General features: G+C 34.0%; 2 protein-coding genes across 2 annotated transcripts; one reads left to right on the forward strand and one right to left on the reverse strand.

Moving 5' to 3' along the window:
* Positions 1–892: 892 nt before the first annotated feature.
* LOC107929879 (photosystem I chlorophyll a/b-binding protein 6, chloroplastic) lies at positions 893–3,521 on the reverse strand. Its single transcript, XM_016861413.2, has 5 exons — positions 3,332–3,521; positions 3,086–3,250; positions 2,960–2,997; positions 1,224–1,738; positions 893–1,077 (listed from the first exon to the last, which is right to left on the reverse strand). Exons 1-5 carry the CDS (start codon positions 3,379–3,381, stop codon positions 1,060–1,062), a joined length of 786 nt encoding a protein of 261 aa, XP_016716902.1. The 5' UTR covers positions 3,382–3,521; the 3' UTR covers positions 893–1,059.
* A 4,514-nt stretch (positions 3,522–8,035) lies between these two features.
* LOC107929948 (probable polygalacturonase) lies at positions 8,036–13,989 on the forward strand. The gene is made up of 5 exons (XM_016861499.2): positions 8,036–8,756; positions 11,962–12,082; positions 12,600–12,848; positions 12,937–13,090; positions 13,279–13,989. Exons 1-5 carry the CDS (start codon positions 8,337–8,339, stop codon positions 13,802–13,804), a joined length of 1,470 nt encoding a protein of 489 aa, XP_016716988.1. The 5' UTR covers positions 8,036–8,336; the 3' UTR covers positions 13,805–13,989.
* The last annotated feature ends 371 nt before the right edge of the window (positions 13,990–14,360 follow it).

Raw genomic sequence — 14,360 nt, forward strand, 5'->3', positions numbered from 1 at the left:
GGATTAATTTTAAAAGTTTGAAAAGTATACACACTATGGTCAAAATTAAACCATGAAATTAACTTCTATTTCGGATGGGATTGTCACAAACAACATCTCTATTTCGAAGCTTCGTAACTACGAAAATAAAACAAGGTGAATAAAAAAAAAATTAGCCACAGATAATTTAACTGCGGTACAGTTAATTTGCACGTGAATAAAATTTACTTAAGTTTCGATTTTGTAAAGTAAATCTTTATTTTCTTTTACATTAAAATTTTTTAATTCAATTATTATTATTATTATTTTTTCATTAAAATTTATCACCTATATATTCATGACTCATTTTATAAGTGGACGTGGTGTTATTTATCTAATTTATTCCCATGTTTTGATTTAAGTGTGATTAATGATGAATTTCAATTGAATAACTGTACTTTTACAAAGCTCTATTATAATCTACTTACTTTAATTAAGGAGATATCGGAAGAGAGTTTCTTTTTATTTTATGCCTTATCAAGTATTGATTAGTTTTTTTAATGTACGAGTTATAGAGAGCATTGATTTGTTCATTAGAGAAACATGTTACAGGTACATAGTAATCGCAAATAAATTGTTTTTAATCAGCTTGTGACTACGCTTTCGAGGGAAGAAGATTTAGTGGGAGTAAATTTGGATGAAAGTATAGGAGCAATGTTACAATATGTTGAGTGAGTTGAGTTTAATTCACATGTTATACTGTTGACTCGTACAGGATTACTCTTTGAGTAAGGCCTTTTGAATTATATAACCAATTTTTACTTAACTTTACTTTTCAATGTCAGTTGCATCTTTAGTTGTAATTCTTAATAAAATTACTTTTTAGTCCCTTGATGAAATTAAAAGTTTATATATTGTAAAATTACTCATTGACTTCTATAATGAAAATATTTCTATTTAGTCCATTTAAAAAAGATAAAATCATAAGTTAATACAAAAATTAAATAGACAAATTAAATATAATACAAGGACCACACTACATTTTGACCGAACAATATTTACCGAAGTTTTGGATCGAGTCCCTGCAATGCCACTTGAACATCAATGTGTTGTAAAAGCCTGCAAACACAAACATGCAATGTCATATATCGTTCCTACACCGCTCAACTGATTTGAATGAATGCAAATTAAATTTGTACATATATATATATATATACTGCATTAGAGTTTAACTCAATTGAATAGGTTATGTAGAAGAGCAATACCGAGAAAACGTTGCAGTGACCAGGGTCAGCAATATGAGCCATCAAGTTCTCAATCGGACCTTCGCCGGTATATATAGCTTGGAAGCAAAATCCAACAAACGCCAACATAGCAAGGCGGCCATTTTTTATCTCTTTAGTTCTCAACACCATCACCGGTTCCGGTGACCCTCTTCCCCACATCAAAGGATCAAACCATAACCCACCAGGGTACCCAACGTCGGGAGTGGGTTTCTTCTTGTTGGGAAGGTTGGGTTCAATGTCGACACTCCCAGGCTTAATTATGTCAGCCCACCTTCGGCCTTCGACCCATCCCATCAATGCCGTTTGAACCACGAACAAGGTCGTGGGGTCGGCGAAGTATTGTTTAGAGCCGGCGTCATACCATGAGAAGTTGTCGATGAAGCCCAAGGATTCGAGTAGTTCGGGTATGAGGATTCCGGCCACGGCCAGCATTGCCCACCTTGCGTGCATTAGTTCGGCTTGTGCGAACCATTTTAGGGTTTCTGGATCGGAACCTGGTAATCATTTTTGTTAGAGATAAAGCAGTTTTCACCATGAGATTATATTCAGCACTTTGAAAATCATAAATTTATTATTCTTGGGTTGAATGTGGATTTTTACATTATATTTATTTAAAATTTAAAATTTGAAAGGCTTAAAGGGAAAAATCCCCATTTTAGGCCCTAGTGTTGCCCCAATATTTTTAGAACCAAATCACTAGTTTATCAATTTAACCAGTCCGACTTATTTAAATAAATATAACTAAAAATTCAAAAAAAATTATTAAAATACTATAATATAAAAAAGTTTAGTTTAATTTATTTGATATTATTCTTTGAATCGATATTATAATTAATTTTTATCGAGTCTAATTCAAATATCACGCGTCGTCTCTAATTTTAACAGTTGAATCATCATTTTAATTTTAAAAACGTTGATATACATACCATAGGATTGATTCAAGGTGGAGTGACTTAGAATTAATTTTAGTATTCTCTCCCATAATTAATAATTCAATTTCAATTTATTTTAACCCTTTCTTAAGAGTTAATAATTCAATTTAAATAATTCTGACATAGAAATTATAACTTTAACCTCTAAACTTTTTTTTATAATTTTAATTTGACCCTTTGCAAAACGAAATTTCTAACTTTTTTTAGGGGTGTGCATGCATCGGTTAAAATCGAATTAACCGATTAAATCGAACTATTTTGGTTCACTTAATAATTAAGAGTTTTAGAATTTCTATCTAAGGGTTGTGTATACTTCGGTTTGATTGATAATTAAACATTTTTAGAATTTTGATTAATTCAAATAATGGTAATTCAATTCAGATAATAATTAAATTGACCGTTTAAACACCCTTAAACTTCTCTCGATAGGATGTTTAGACTTTTAACTAATTATCAAGGTTTTTAGAATAGGATTAATGGTGTTAGGCCACTAATTCATCAATCTAACTAATCCAACCAGTAGAGCGAGTTTGATTAAATAAATCATTAAAAAATATTAAAAATTCGATTCAACTACCTTTTTTTGCCCTGTTCAACCGATTTGTTTCGTTTCCGAAATTAACCGAGTCAATACCTTTCTCTTGACCAATACACTACTCAATTTCCAGTTCAATCAATCTAACTGACCAACCCGATTTGATTCAAATAAACTTCCCAATTATAAATCAAGAAAACCGGAAGTTCAGATATGCCGTACTCAAATCAACAAAGTAAAATGCTTACCTAATCCAAGTGGATCGAAACCAAAATCTCCAGGAAGGCTACAACAATGAAAAAAAAATCATAATTTAGAATTGAAATTACTATATGAACAATGAGATGAAACAAAAAAAAAATTATAATTATGACCTGCCATCAAGCCATTCAGGAGGTGTGCTACCAGGGAACCACAAAGGTCTATCAGGAGGCAGTGGTTCACAAACACTCGAGACTCCACCTTTCGTTGCTTTCGTACGAGTTTCCCCTCGTAACAATGTCGTAACTTTTCTCGAAAATAATTTTTTGGGATGAATCCTATTTAAAAACGCAGTTAATTATTAGAAAAATAAGTCGGTATTCATTAACACCTTGAAAAGGATTAAGATTCGAGTTTACCTGATTATTGAGAAGCTTGAAAATGAAGTGGAAGCCATGGATAAAGCCATATTCAATGGAGGTTTTTTTTTTTTTGGCAAAAGCGTTTATTACAGAGATGAGTAGTCAGCTACTTTATCTGGTTAGGAAAATATGGGGAAAAAAACACTGATGATAGATTGTCAGAGGTGGAACAAAAGGGAAACACGACAGCCAATGATAGATTTACACATGTAAAAAGATAGGAAGTTTGTGTGACTTTGTTTTGGTTGAGGGTAAATTATAGCATTCCTCCCTAAATTATTAGTAATATTTCATTTTGGTCACTAAACTATTCAAAAGTTTTCATTTAAGTCACTAAATTGTTAAAATTGATGCTATCTGGCTTTCTCTATTCACACTGCTTGCACAAATCGAAAGCTCTCTTGCCCCTTCACTTATATAATTTTTTTTTATGAAACAAATTTGGACGCCGCGAATTTACAAACCAAAATTAAAACAATTTTTTTCTTTGATCTCCAACATTGACCATTAGATCAAATTGAATCTAAGGTATGTTCTTTTATTCATCAGTGAGTACTAATCCACCATACCAATTGTTGAATTGTCATTTGGAGCTCGTGGCAGAACTTTAAAAAAAAAACTTAGCATCCCAGTAACTTGAATAAAAGCTTTTGAATAGTTCTGTAACACCCCCTACCCGTATTCCGAGCCTAGAATAGGGTACGAGGCATCACCGAACTTAATATGATCAATCATGTAAAAATCAGCCATAAAATTTCTTCTAAATTAAAAACTTTCATACATATGTTTAACGTCCCTTATATGGGCCTACGGGGCCCAAAACATACATTCAGGGTGGTTTGGGACTAAACCGTAAACATATGAAACTTTTGCAACACTTAGAAAATTTTCACACTCTGGAGAGTCACACGCCCGTGTTTTCAACCCGTGTAACTCTCTGTTTATAACTTCATCACCCTTATCAGTCGTACACTTCATATAAATAACAAGAAACGTGTATGGGCTCAATTCTTATTAAATTTCTCATATATATACACAATTTCACGTTATGTAATCATACAACATATATCAGCCATATCTCTGTAATCTAAATATATTTTCATAACAACTTATCTTGATTTCATACTATTTCATATTTAAGCTTAAATAACCAAAGTATTTGAAATATCATCTTTAAGCAAATAGTACACATGAGGTATATAATTCCATAATTATGAATAAACACATTTATCAAACATTTTCCATATTCATATATAAATGTCTCATGTCTCCATATATCAATAACCGTCATTTTCATGAATTCTTTTGAGTTCAATTTCATAATTATTTGTCTCGTGTTCAATTTATTCCATGTCAGAACTTTATTCATTAAAACATTTGAATTATCAATACATATGGACAGTACATTCAATATGAACAATTATATAATCACAAATGAATTCATTTATCAACCAAGTTCTATACTTATATCTTATCAACTCGTACTTCCTTGTATCACATAATTCCATATAACATTTACCAGAATTTGTCAAATTAGTGAACGTCTTACAGATTTGAATACTTCGTTTTCTCGATGCCATAGTTCAGCTATGGTCTTACACATCTTCACATAATAATGCCATAGCCCAGCTATGGTCTTACATATATTCATATATCGATGCCATAGCCCAGCTATGGTCTTACACGTAATCACATATCACATATCGATGCCATAGCCCAACTATGGTCTTACACAAATCACATATCTCACTGATGCCATATCCCAGATATGGTCTTATACAGTAGCATATATCACACCGCTGCCATATCCCAGATATGGTCTTATACGGAAATCACTTGTCACTTGTAGCAGAAGCTACCACTATTCACTGATCAGGTAGCCAGAGCTACCACTTTTCACTGATCAGGTAGCCGAAGCTACCACTTTTCACTTGTCATTTGTCCTTGATCAGATAATTGTAGCCGAAGCTATCACTTATCACTTTCACTTGTCTCTGATTAGATAAGTGTAGCCGAAGCTATCACTTATCACTTGTTGCCATGGTCCAACCATGGTCTTTTCCTTCAATTCATCTTGTCACTGAACTGAAATGCTCAATTTGATCATTTATTCAATTTTCATGCTTTTACATTATTCACGATTTTATCACCAATACATATAAAATAACACATCATGAAATTCATAAAATTAACAAATAATCACTAAAATTTAGCCATATAAACTCACAAGTTCAATTTTTGTATTATAACGATAATCATAATTTCATAATAAATATTCCAAATAAAAATTATATCATTTCTAATCCAACACTTATCGATTATAATCGGGCATGTGATCAATTTATACACGAGTCATTCATATATTTTTCCTCCTCCTCCTCTCTATCCACATCCTTGGTATAAATAACACACTTGTAAGTAACCTTATCCATAATTTTCACTAATTACTTATGTGAATATTCAAGCTATCCACCCGTGTCATGGTCACTAAATTATTTATATCTGAAGCTACGGAACTACAAATTAAGATCCGCTAATTTTCCCTGAAACTAGACTCACATATCTTCTTACCATAAAAAATTCATAATTTTTGGTTAGGCCAATTAATACAGTTTATTCATTGAAGTCTCCCCTGTTCTACTGTCTGACAGTTCTGACCCTTCTTCACTAAAAATTAATTATCTCCTCGTACAGGATTCGAATGATGTTCCCGTTTGTTTCTCTTGAAAATAAACTAATTCAAGATTCTAAACATATAAATTTAAGCCCCTAATTATTTTTATCCAATTTTTGATGATTTTAAAAAGCCAGAGCAGGGGAACCCAAAATCATTTTGAACTTGTCTCACAAAATTTATCATATCTCATGATTTACAATTCCATTGCTTACATCATTTCTTCTATAAGAAACTAGACTCAATGAGCTTTAATTTCATATTTTATTCATCCCCTAATTCCATTTCTACAATTTTTGGTGATTTTTAAAGTTAGACTACTGCTGCTGTCCAAAACAGTTTTAGTGCAAAATGTTGATTTCTATTTTGCCCCAAATTTCACAATTCATACAATTCAGTCCTTACTCAATTAACCCCTCAATTAAGATAATTTTCTCAATTAATACTTTTCCTAGACATTATAAGTTATTTCATAACTATTGAAATTCAGAATTTCCATATAAAACTCTAAATTCAAACTCTTTTACAATTAGGTCCCAAACATTCACTTTCTATTCAATTCTTTCAATAAAATCAGCATATAAACAATTTAAATCTCTAATTCCATGCCAAATCATCATATAATTCAGCATATATTCATAGCAACTTTCAATTTCTTTTATATAATAAAAAACTAATGAATTCAACAAGTGGACCTAGTTGTAAAAGTCACAAAAACACAAAAATTTTAAAAAAATAATCAATAATTGAACTTACTTGAAGTAAAAATATGAAAAACCAGCTTAAGGGAACTCTTCCATGGTGTTTTTGCTGATGAGAATGCAGAAAAATAAAGAGAAATCTAGATAATTCCGCTTTAGTCCTAGCTTTATTAAGTAAATTTTGCAATTTTGCAATTTTGCCCTTAATTCTCCTTATTTTCTTGCTGATTTCATGCACTTGCCGTCCAGCCCAAAGAGACCTTGGGTCTATTTGCATTTTAAACCCTCTTTCTTTTATCATTTAAGCTATTTAATCATTTTTCACAATTTTACATTTGATACAATTTAGTCCTTTTTGTTCAATTAACTATCAGAACTTTAAAATTTCCTTTACGAAACTTTTCGATTTAATATTTTTGAGCTTTTCAAAAATGATTTTAGAACAAAAACACCTTTTAGCCAAAAGCAAAGTAGGAAATTTTAACTTTTCCCTAAAAAGGTGTTTTTGAGTTTTCTTGGTCAAAAAATATTTTTTGAAAATAATGTTACACTAAGCTTCGATAAAAATAAAAATAATAATTATTATTAAATAAAATTTTTTAAATTTATATTTTAAATTTTTTTTTTTTTAACAAAAAAATGGTTTTTTTTATGTTTTAATTCGTTTTCATTATTGGTTTTTTTCCCTATATATAACAATTTTTTATTTTTAATATTTCACTTTTCAAATTATTATTAGTTTATTTTTTTAAAATCTTATAAATGATTGAATTCTCTAATTTAAACGGTTAAATATTGTTTTTGTTTTTTGGCTCAAGATTTATGTTTTTGGGTTTTTTTCAATTTAACAAAAATTCAGTTGAAAATTAAATAAAAATTTAATATTTTGCAAAATAAAAATACTATTATAACTTTTTATATATTTTTTATAAAATTAAATTCAAACCCAGAATAATTTTTTATAAAAATAGCAGATTTAGTGAAACTTGTGCTTAACACCACAGTTTATAAAAACTCGATTTTACTATTTCAAAAAAGTAATTGACCAATTTTTTATGGTTTGAATTTTTTTAAATATATTTTAAAAAAATTCACCCGATTTAATTTTTTTTTAAATTCCCTTCATTAACTGGACAAATTATAAATCTTTAACTATAAACTATTCACCAACTAAATACAATTATTTACATTTGCTTCTGATTGCCTTAAAAAGACCTCAAATTTCAGTGCTTCAATTGGTTGAACAATCCCAAAACAAAAAACCAACATTTTATGCAGTAATTCACCATTTTTTTCACCCCTTTTTCAATCCATAAAGAAAAATTTAATCTTTTAAGCGAACATGTTAATGGCAAAGTGAAACAAATCCTTACATAGATGCCTTTTCCTTTGGGGTACAAAGGCCTTTTCATAGGTCCCCCTCTTATCTTTTCTATTTCCCATAGTAATTTAATATATTATTAACGAAATTCAACAACGAAATTCACCAGCAAGAATGATAATTATTAACATTTCACTCAAAAAACATACACCCATTTGCGTTTTAAGCTCAAATCATACAAAAATATCCTTCTTTTCCATGTTCCAAATCCAAACCCGCTTCTTGAGCCCATAAAAAACCCCGAAAATGGTGGAGACGTTGCCGGTGGGGCGGTTTCAGTTTAAGAGATTGGTTGCGGCGTTTCTTTCTTCATATCGAACTCTCTTTATTCTCTTATGGATCGTTGCTTTTGGTTCGGTTTTTATATGGCAGCGGAAAATTATTGGGGCGGGGATTTCGGTTTCGGTAAAAACCGGGTTGAGTCGGCCTATGCCAAAGATGCGGCCTTTTGCGTTTAATTTGACTGATTTCGGCGGTGTTGGGGATGGTAAGACGTTGAATACGGCGGCGTTTGAAAGGGCTATATTGGCGATCTCAAAGCTTGGGAAGAGAGGCGGTGGTGGGCAACTCAATGTGCCGCCTGGGAAGTGGCTTACGGCGCCCTTTAATCTCACTAGTCATATGACTCTGTTCTTGGCTGAGGATGCTGAGATTCTTGGAATCCAGGTTGGTGTTTTTATTCACCCTTTGAATCGATCTTTTTGTTGAATTCATTAACTGATAAGTATAATTGAGGGTTACAAATCTAGTATTGTCTGTGGTCGGGGTTTTGTTTCGACTCTGCCTAGACTCCGATAGGGTGACACAGTTGAGCGTCTTGTAGTAACAGGTGAATCTATGTCTTCGGTCGAGGTTTTGTCTCCCGCCTCTGTCGAGAATCCTGTCAGGATGCTAGAGTTGAGTGTCTTGTAGTAGCAGTTGAATCTATATCCTCGGTGGAGCTTTTGTCTCCCGATTCTGCCGAGAATACTGTCAGGTTGATAGAGTCGAGTGTCTTGTAGTAACAGGTGAAACCATGTCGCTGTCTAGGTTGTCTTCCGACTCTACCGAGACTCCTGATAGGATGACAGAGTTGTGTGTCATGTAGTAACAGGTGAAACTATATCCCCGGTCGAGGTTTTGTCCACCGGCTCTACAGAGACTCCTGTTAGGTGGACAAAGTTGAGTGTTTTGCGGTAACAAGTGAAACTGTGTCCCTTTTGAGCTTTTGTCTCCCGACTCTATCAAGACTCCAATTAGGTTGACAGAGTTGAGTGTCTTGTAGTAACAGGTGAAACCATGTCCTAGGTTGAGGTTTTGTCTCCTGACTCTACTGAGACTATTGTAGGTTGACAGAATTGTGATGTAGTAACAGGTGAAACCATGTTCCTGGTCGAAGTTTTATCTCCTAACTCTACCGAGACTCTTATTAGGTTGATAGAGTTGAGTTTCTTGTAGTAACAAGCGAAACCATGTCTCCTGTCAAGTTTTTGTTTCCCTACTTTACCGAGACTCATATTAGGTTGACAGAGTTGAGTGTTTTATACTAACAGGTGAACCGTGTCCCTGGTCAAGGTTCTGTGTCCTAACTCTACCAAGAATCCTATCAGGTTGACAGAGTTGAATTTCTTGTAGTAACAGCTGAAACCATGTGAAACTAAAGAGTTTACATGCGGTTAGACTTGACCCCATGATGTCATTTATGTGAGAGAATGCTACCACTCGAATGTGAATCTCACTAAAACAAGCCAATGATTGAATTTTCAAGCTAATGATTTGACATTTTGATATGGACGCTTTAATTGCAATAGGAGTATTTAGTTTTGTTTATTTATTATATCAGGTTTTACTAAGAGTTTTAGTTTTACTATATTAGGTTTTTGTTTCCTTCATAAATTCTAACTTAGGAATTCTATTTTATGTCAATTAGGACTCTTTCCTTTGTTATTAACATTCTATAAAAGGCTGCCAATATGAAATAAAGAGGTAAGCAATTATTCTATCAAAAGAAATGTTATTTTGAGAGGGGGTTCAGTCAAGGACGAATCTGCCTTTTGAGTAACCATAGGTTGAAGCAAGAATTCTTTCCCGTCTAGACCTGTGACTAGATCCTACGCCAAGGCGCATACCAACTTGGTATCGGAGCCAACTGTCATGGGTGACGAAAAAACTTTGACAGCCAAGCTGGAGGCATTCATGGAACAAATGGCTACAAGGCAACAAGCATTAGAGGAGCAGGTGGCGATGTTATCTCTTTCGGTCCAAAAGACAATGAAAGGGGATTCAGAAAAAAATAATGAAGAACAAGGCAGCAGTGGAGGCAAGAAAAGAAATTCAGATTCGCAACACGGTGGGGCCATGGTGCCACGATACTCTAAGATGGAATTTTCCACTTATGATGGGGTTGGAGATCCTTTAGGATGGTTAAAAAGATGCGAAAATTTTTTTGGCAATCAACGGACCAACGAAGAAGACAAAGTCGGCCTAGCTTCATTCCATCTTTTAGGAGAGGCACAATTATGGTTTGATCAATTCGAAGAAGAGGAGGCAAATCTAGATTGGGAACGCTTCAGAGAGTGTTGTCATGTCAGGTTAGGGTCACCTATGAGTAATAACCCTTAAGGGAACTTGCAAACTTGAGACAAACTGGGACGGTAGAAGAATATCAACGCCAATTTCAATCACTACTTGCTAGGACTACTGATCTTAAACCTCGACAACAAGTAAACCTTTTTACTGCTGGATTGGTAGAGGAACTTAGAATTGATATTGAGATGCAACAACCGGGAAACCTTGGAGTTGCAATGAATATGGCTCGAACATTGGAACGTAACCAAAATGTCTCTTCCAAACAGTCATCTCGAGCCATCCTGAATTGGCCAACTTCCCAAAACACTGACAGCAATTCAATCATTCCAACAACTACGAACATTGCAAAGGGAGGGGGACAAACAATAGAACCAACAGGGAACAACGGCAAAATAGGTTCTTCTGCACCATTTATTAAGAGATTGACATGGATAGAAATGGCGGAAAGAAGGGCTAAAGGGCTGTGTTATAATTGTGACGAGTCTTATTCCATGGGACACAAATGTAAAAGGTTATTTTGGATAGAAGTACCAGATGTTGAAGGCAAGCAAGATGATGATGAGATAAATGATTTTGGATAAGTTCTGAAGTTTATTCTGAATTTGAGCTTGAGGACAAGCTCAATTCCGAGAAGGGGAGTAATGATATGGACGCTTTAATTGCAATAGGAGTATTTAGTTTTATTTATTTATTATATCAGGTTTTACTAAGGTTTTAGTTTTACTATATTAGGTTTTTGTTTCCTTCATAAACTCTAAGTTAGGAATTCTATTTTATGTCAATTAGGACTCTTTCCTTTGTTATTAACAGTCTATAAAAGGCTGCCAATATGAAATAAAGAGGTAAGCAATTATTCTATCAAAAGAAACCTTATTTTGAAAGGGGGTTCAGTCAAGGACGAATCTGCCTTTTGAGTAACCATAGGTCGAAGCAAGAATTCTTTCCCGTCTAGACCTGTGACTAGATCCTACGCCAAGGCGCATATCACATTTTTAGTTGTTATAGGCTGTGAATGGTGATGGAGGGGTCTTATAAATTAGTATAAGCATGTATGATGATCATATAATCAAGGGAATTCATAATCATTTTACCAATTCCTAAACTTCCACATTGTGCTAGTATGATGATTATGATGTTAGTTTATGTTTTAGTCATTTGGTAATTTGTCATTGTTTGAAGTTATTTATCTGACCATTTTGATTAAGACTCTGGAAACCGGTGGCTTCATCTCGTGGCTGTCGTATGAGAATTACAATATCTATTGCTAATTTTGGATGTGTTTTCATTTATGTATGTTATACAGGATGAGAAGCAATGGCCATTAATGCCTCCGTTGCCTTCATATGGGTATGGAAGAGAGCATCATGGACCTCGGTATGGAAGTTTAATCCATGGTCAAAACCTCAAAGATGTCGTTATAACTGGTTAGTTTCTTCGCCCAATACGTGTGAGCTCTAGTTTCTGTTTTGAAGTCATTCCTCTAATGTTTTCTCCTCAAGTCATTTGTGTTAAAGTGTGGATGAGGCTTGTAAAATAGAGCCTTCTCAATCGGTATATATGACCTTGTTGAACACAGCATTCTATAATTTCGAACTTACTACTTGGTGTGGTATTTGGTAAAAGAATTACACTGAACTTATGGTAGAATCTATGTTACCGGAATCATTCTATTAAAGTAAGATTTATTGGTCTGTTAAGAACCTTAATCCGAGTGGTAAATAAACCTTTTTTTTTTTTTTGTATCTCTTACCAAAGTCCGGTCTAATAGTACGTGTGATGTAGATTTGATTTGCTTAACCTTTTGACTCTTAAGCTCTTAGAAATCGTGTGAGTTTCTTGTGTATGCATGATTCTGATAATCGAACATCGAGAACTTTCTTCTGCTACGTTTATTCATTGCTGACCGAGTCTTATGTTATACTTGTTTCGACAATTCAACAGGGGATAATGGTACCATAAATGGGCAGGGTCAATCATGGTGGAAAAAGTTTCGGCAAAAGCTACTCAACCACACAAGAGGTCCACTCATGCAAATTATGTGGTCTAGTGACATCGTAATCGCTAATATAACGCTACGTGATTCTCCATTTTGGACTTTTCATCCATATGACTGCAAGAATGTAACAGTCAGGAACGTTACCATCCTGGCTCCTGTACGTGAAGCCCCAAATACTGATGGAATCGATCCTGGTAAGTAGGAACAAAACGGGTTCAATTTTCCTAATGAGAACTTACAGTAGCTAAATTCCAACACAATTCTTTTCCATGCTATGAACAGATTCGTGTGAGGATGTAGTAATTGAGGATTGTTACATAAGTGTCGGAGATGATGCAATTGCTATAAAGAGTGGATGGGATCAGTATGGCATAGCTTATGCTCGACCTTCGAGAAACATTCTTATTCGAAACCTCATCGTACGCTCTATGGTCAGGTGAAGTTTCTCGAACTTTATGAACCTTGTATTTCATGAACCATGTGACAGTGTCAGCTTGACAAATTCATGCATGCATTACATATTAATCTAGATCTTCCAGTTCATGTTTCCTTCCCGTGCTGTTACGTACTGTGTCTGTTATAATCTTACAAACTGAATTCTGTCTTGGTTGAACTATACGACAGTGCTGGCATTTCAATCGGCAGTGAGATGTCCGGTGGGGTATCTGATGTCACCATCGAAAACCTCCTTGTCTGGAGTTCCCGACGTGCAGTTCGAATCAAGACTGCCACTGGAAGAGGTGGATATGTTAGACATATAACATACCGAAACATAACATTTGATAATGTCCGAGTCGGAATTGTTATCAAGACAGATTATAACGAGCACCCTGATGATGATTTCGACCCAAAAGCACTCCCAATAGTTAAAGACATAAGCTTCACGGGGATACATGGTCAAGGAGTCCGTGTTCCCGTTCGTATACATGGTAGTGAAGATATTCCTATCAGAAACGTGACGTTTAGGGATATGTCCGTGGGGTTAACGTACAAGAAGAAACACATATTCCAGTGTGCCTTCATTCAAGGCCGCGTAATCGGTACTATCTTCCCAGCTCCATGTGAAAACCTTGATAGATATAATGAAGAAGGACAACTTGTGAAACGCTCCACGGCCCAGAACATAACCGATATAGATTATGACATATGAGAAGACATCGTTTCACCAGCAGTTAGCCATTCTTTTGTAGGATCAAAATCTCAAAGGCTTAGAACTGTATGTCTTGGAGAAATGGGGCTTGTTTATTTTTCTTTGTTCCCTTTCTCGGCTCGCTATTACTTGTTTGATTCATGGAGAGGGGAAGATTTTAAAGTAGTTTTATACATTTTTCATCATCTTGCTGAAATTCATATTCATGGTATGTTGTTTACCCTGCATTTTTGTGACCAAACCGGGGTCCGAACTCGGAATTTTCGGAGCAAAATGAATGAAAGCAGAATGGACCACTGGGTTTATTGCTATGGCAAGTTAGAAATGACCTAAACCAAGATGGTTCGACTTGAAAATATGTCTGATAAACTTGAATGTAGTGTCTGAATTTTCGCATTAAGTTTTGAGGATCTAATTAAAAATTTTAAGAACTTAGAGGGTTTTAGTAAGTACTTTTAAAAATTTTAGGTCTAATTAAAATTTTTAAATATTTTTGAGGTTTTATGAAAATATACAAAAAATTGAAGAGTCTAATTGAAATTTTTTAATAGTACTT

Source organism: Gossypium hirsutum, chromosome A07, assembly GCF_007990345.1.
Source record: "Gossypium hirsutum isolate 1008001.06 chromosome A07, Gossypium_hirsutum_v2.1, whole genome shotgun sequence".
Taxonomy (NCBI): Eukaryota; Viridiplantae; Streptophyta; class Magnoliopsida; order Malvales; family Malvaceae; genus Gossypium; species Gossypium hirsutum.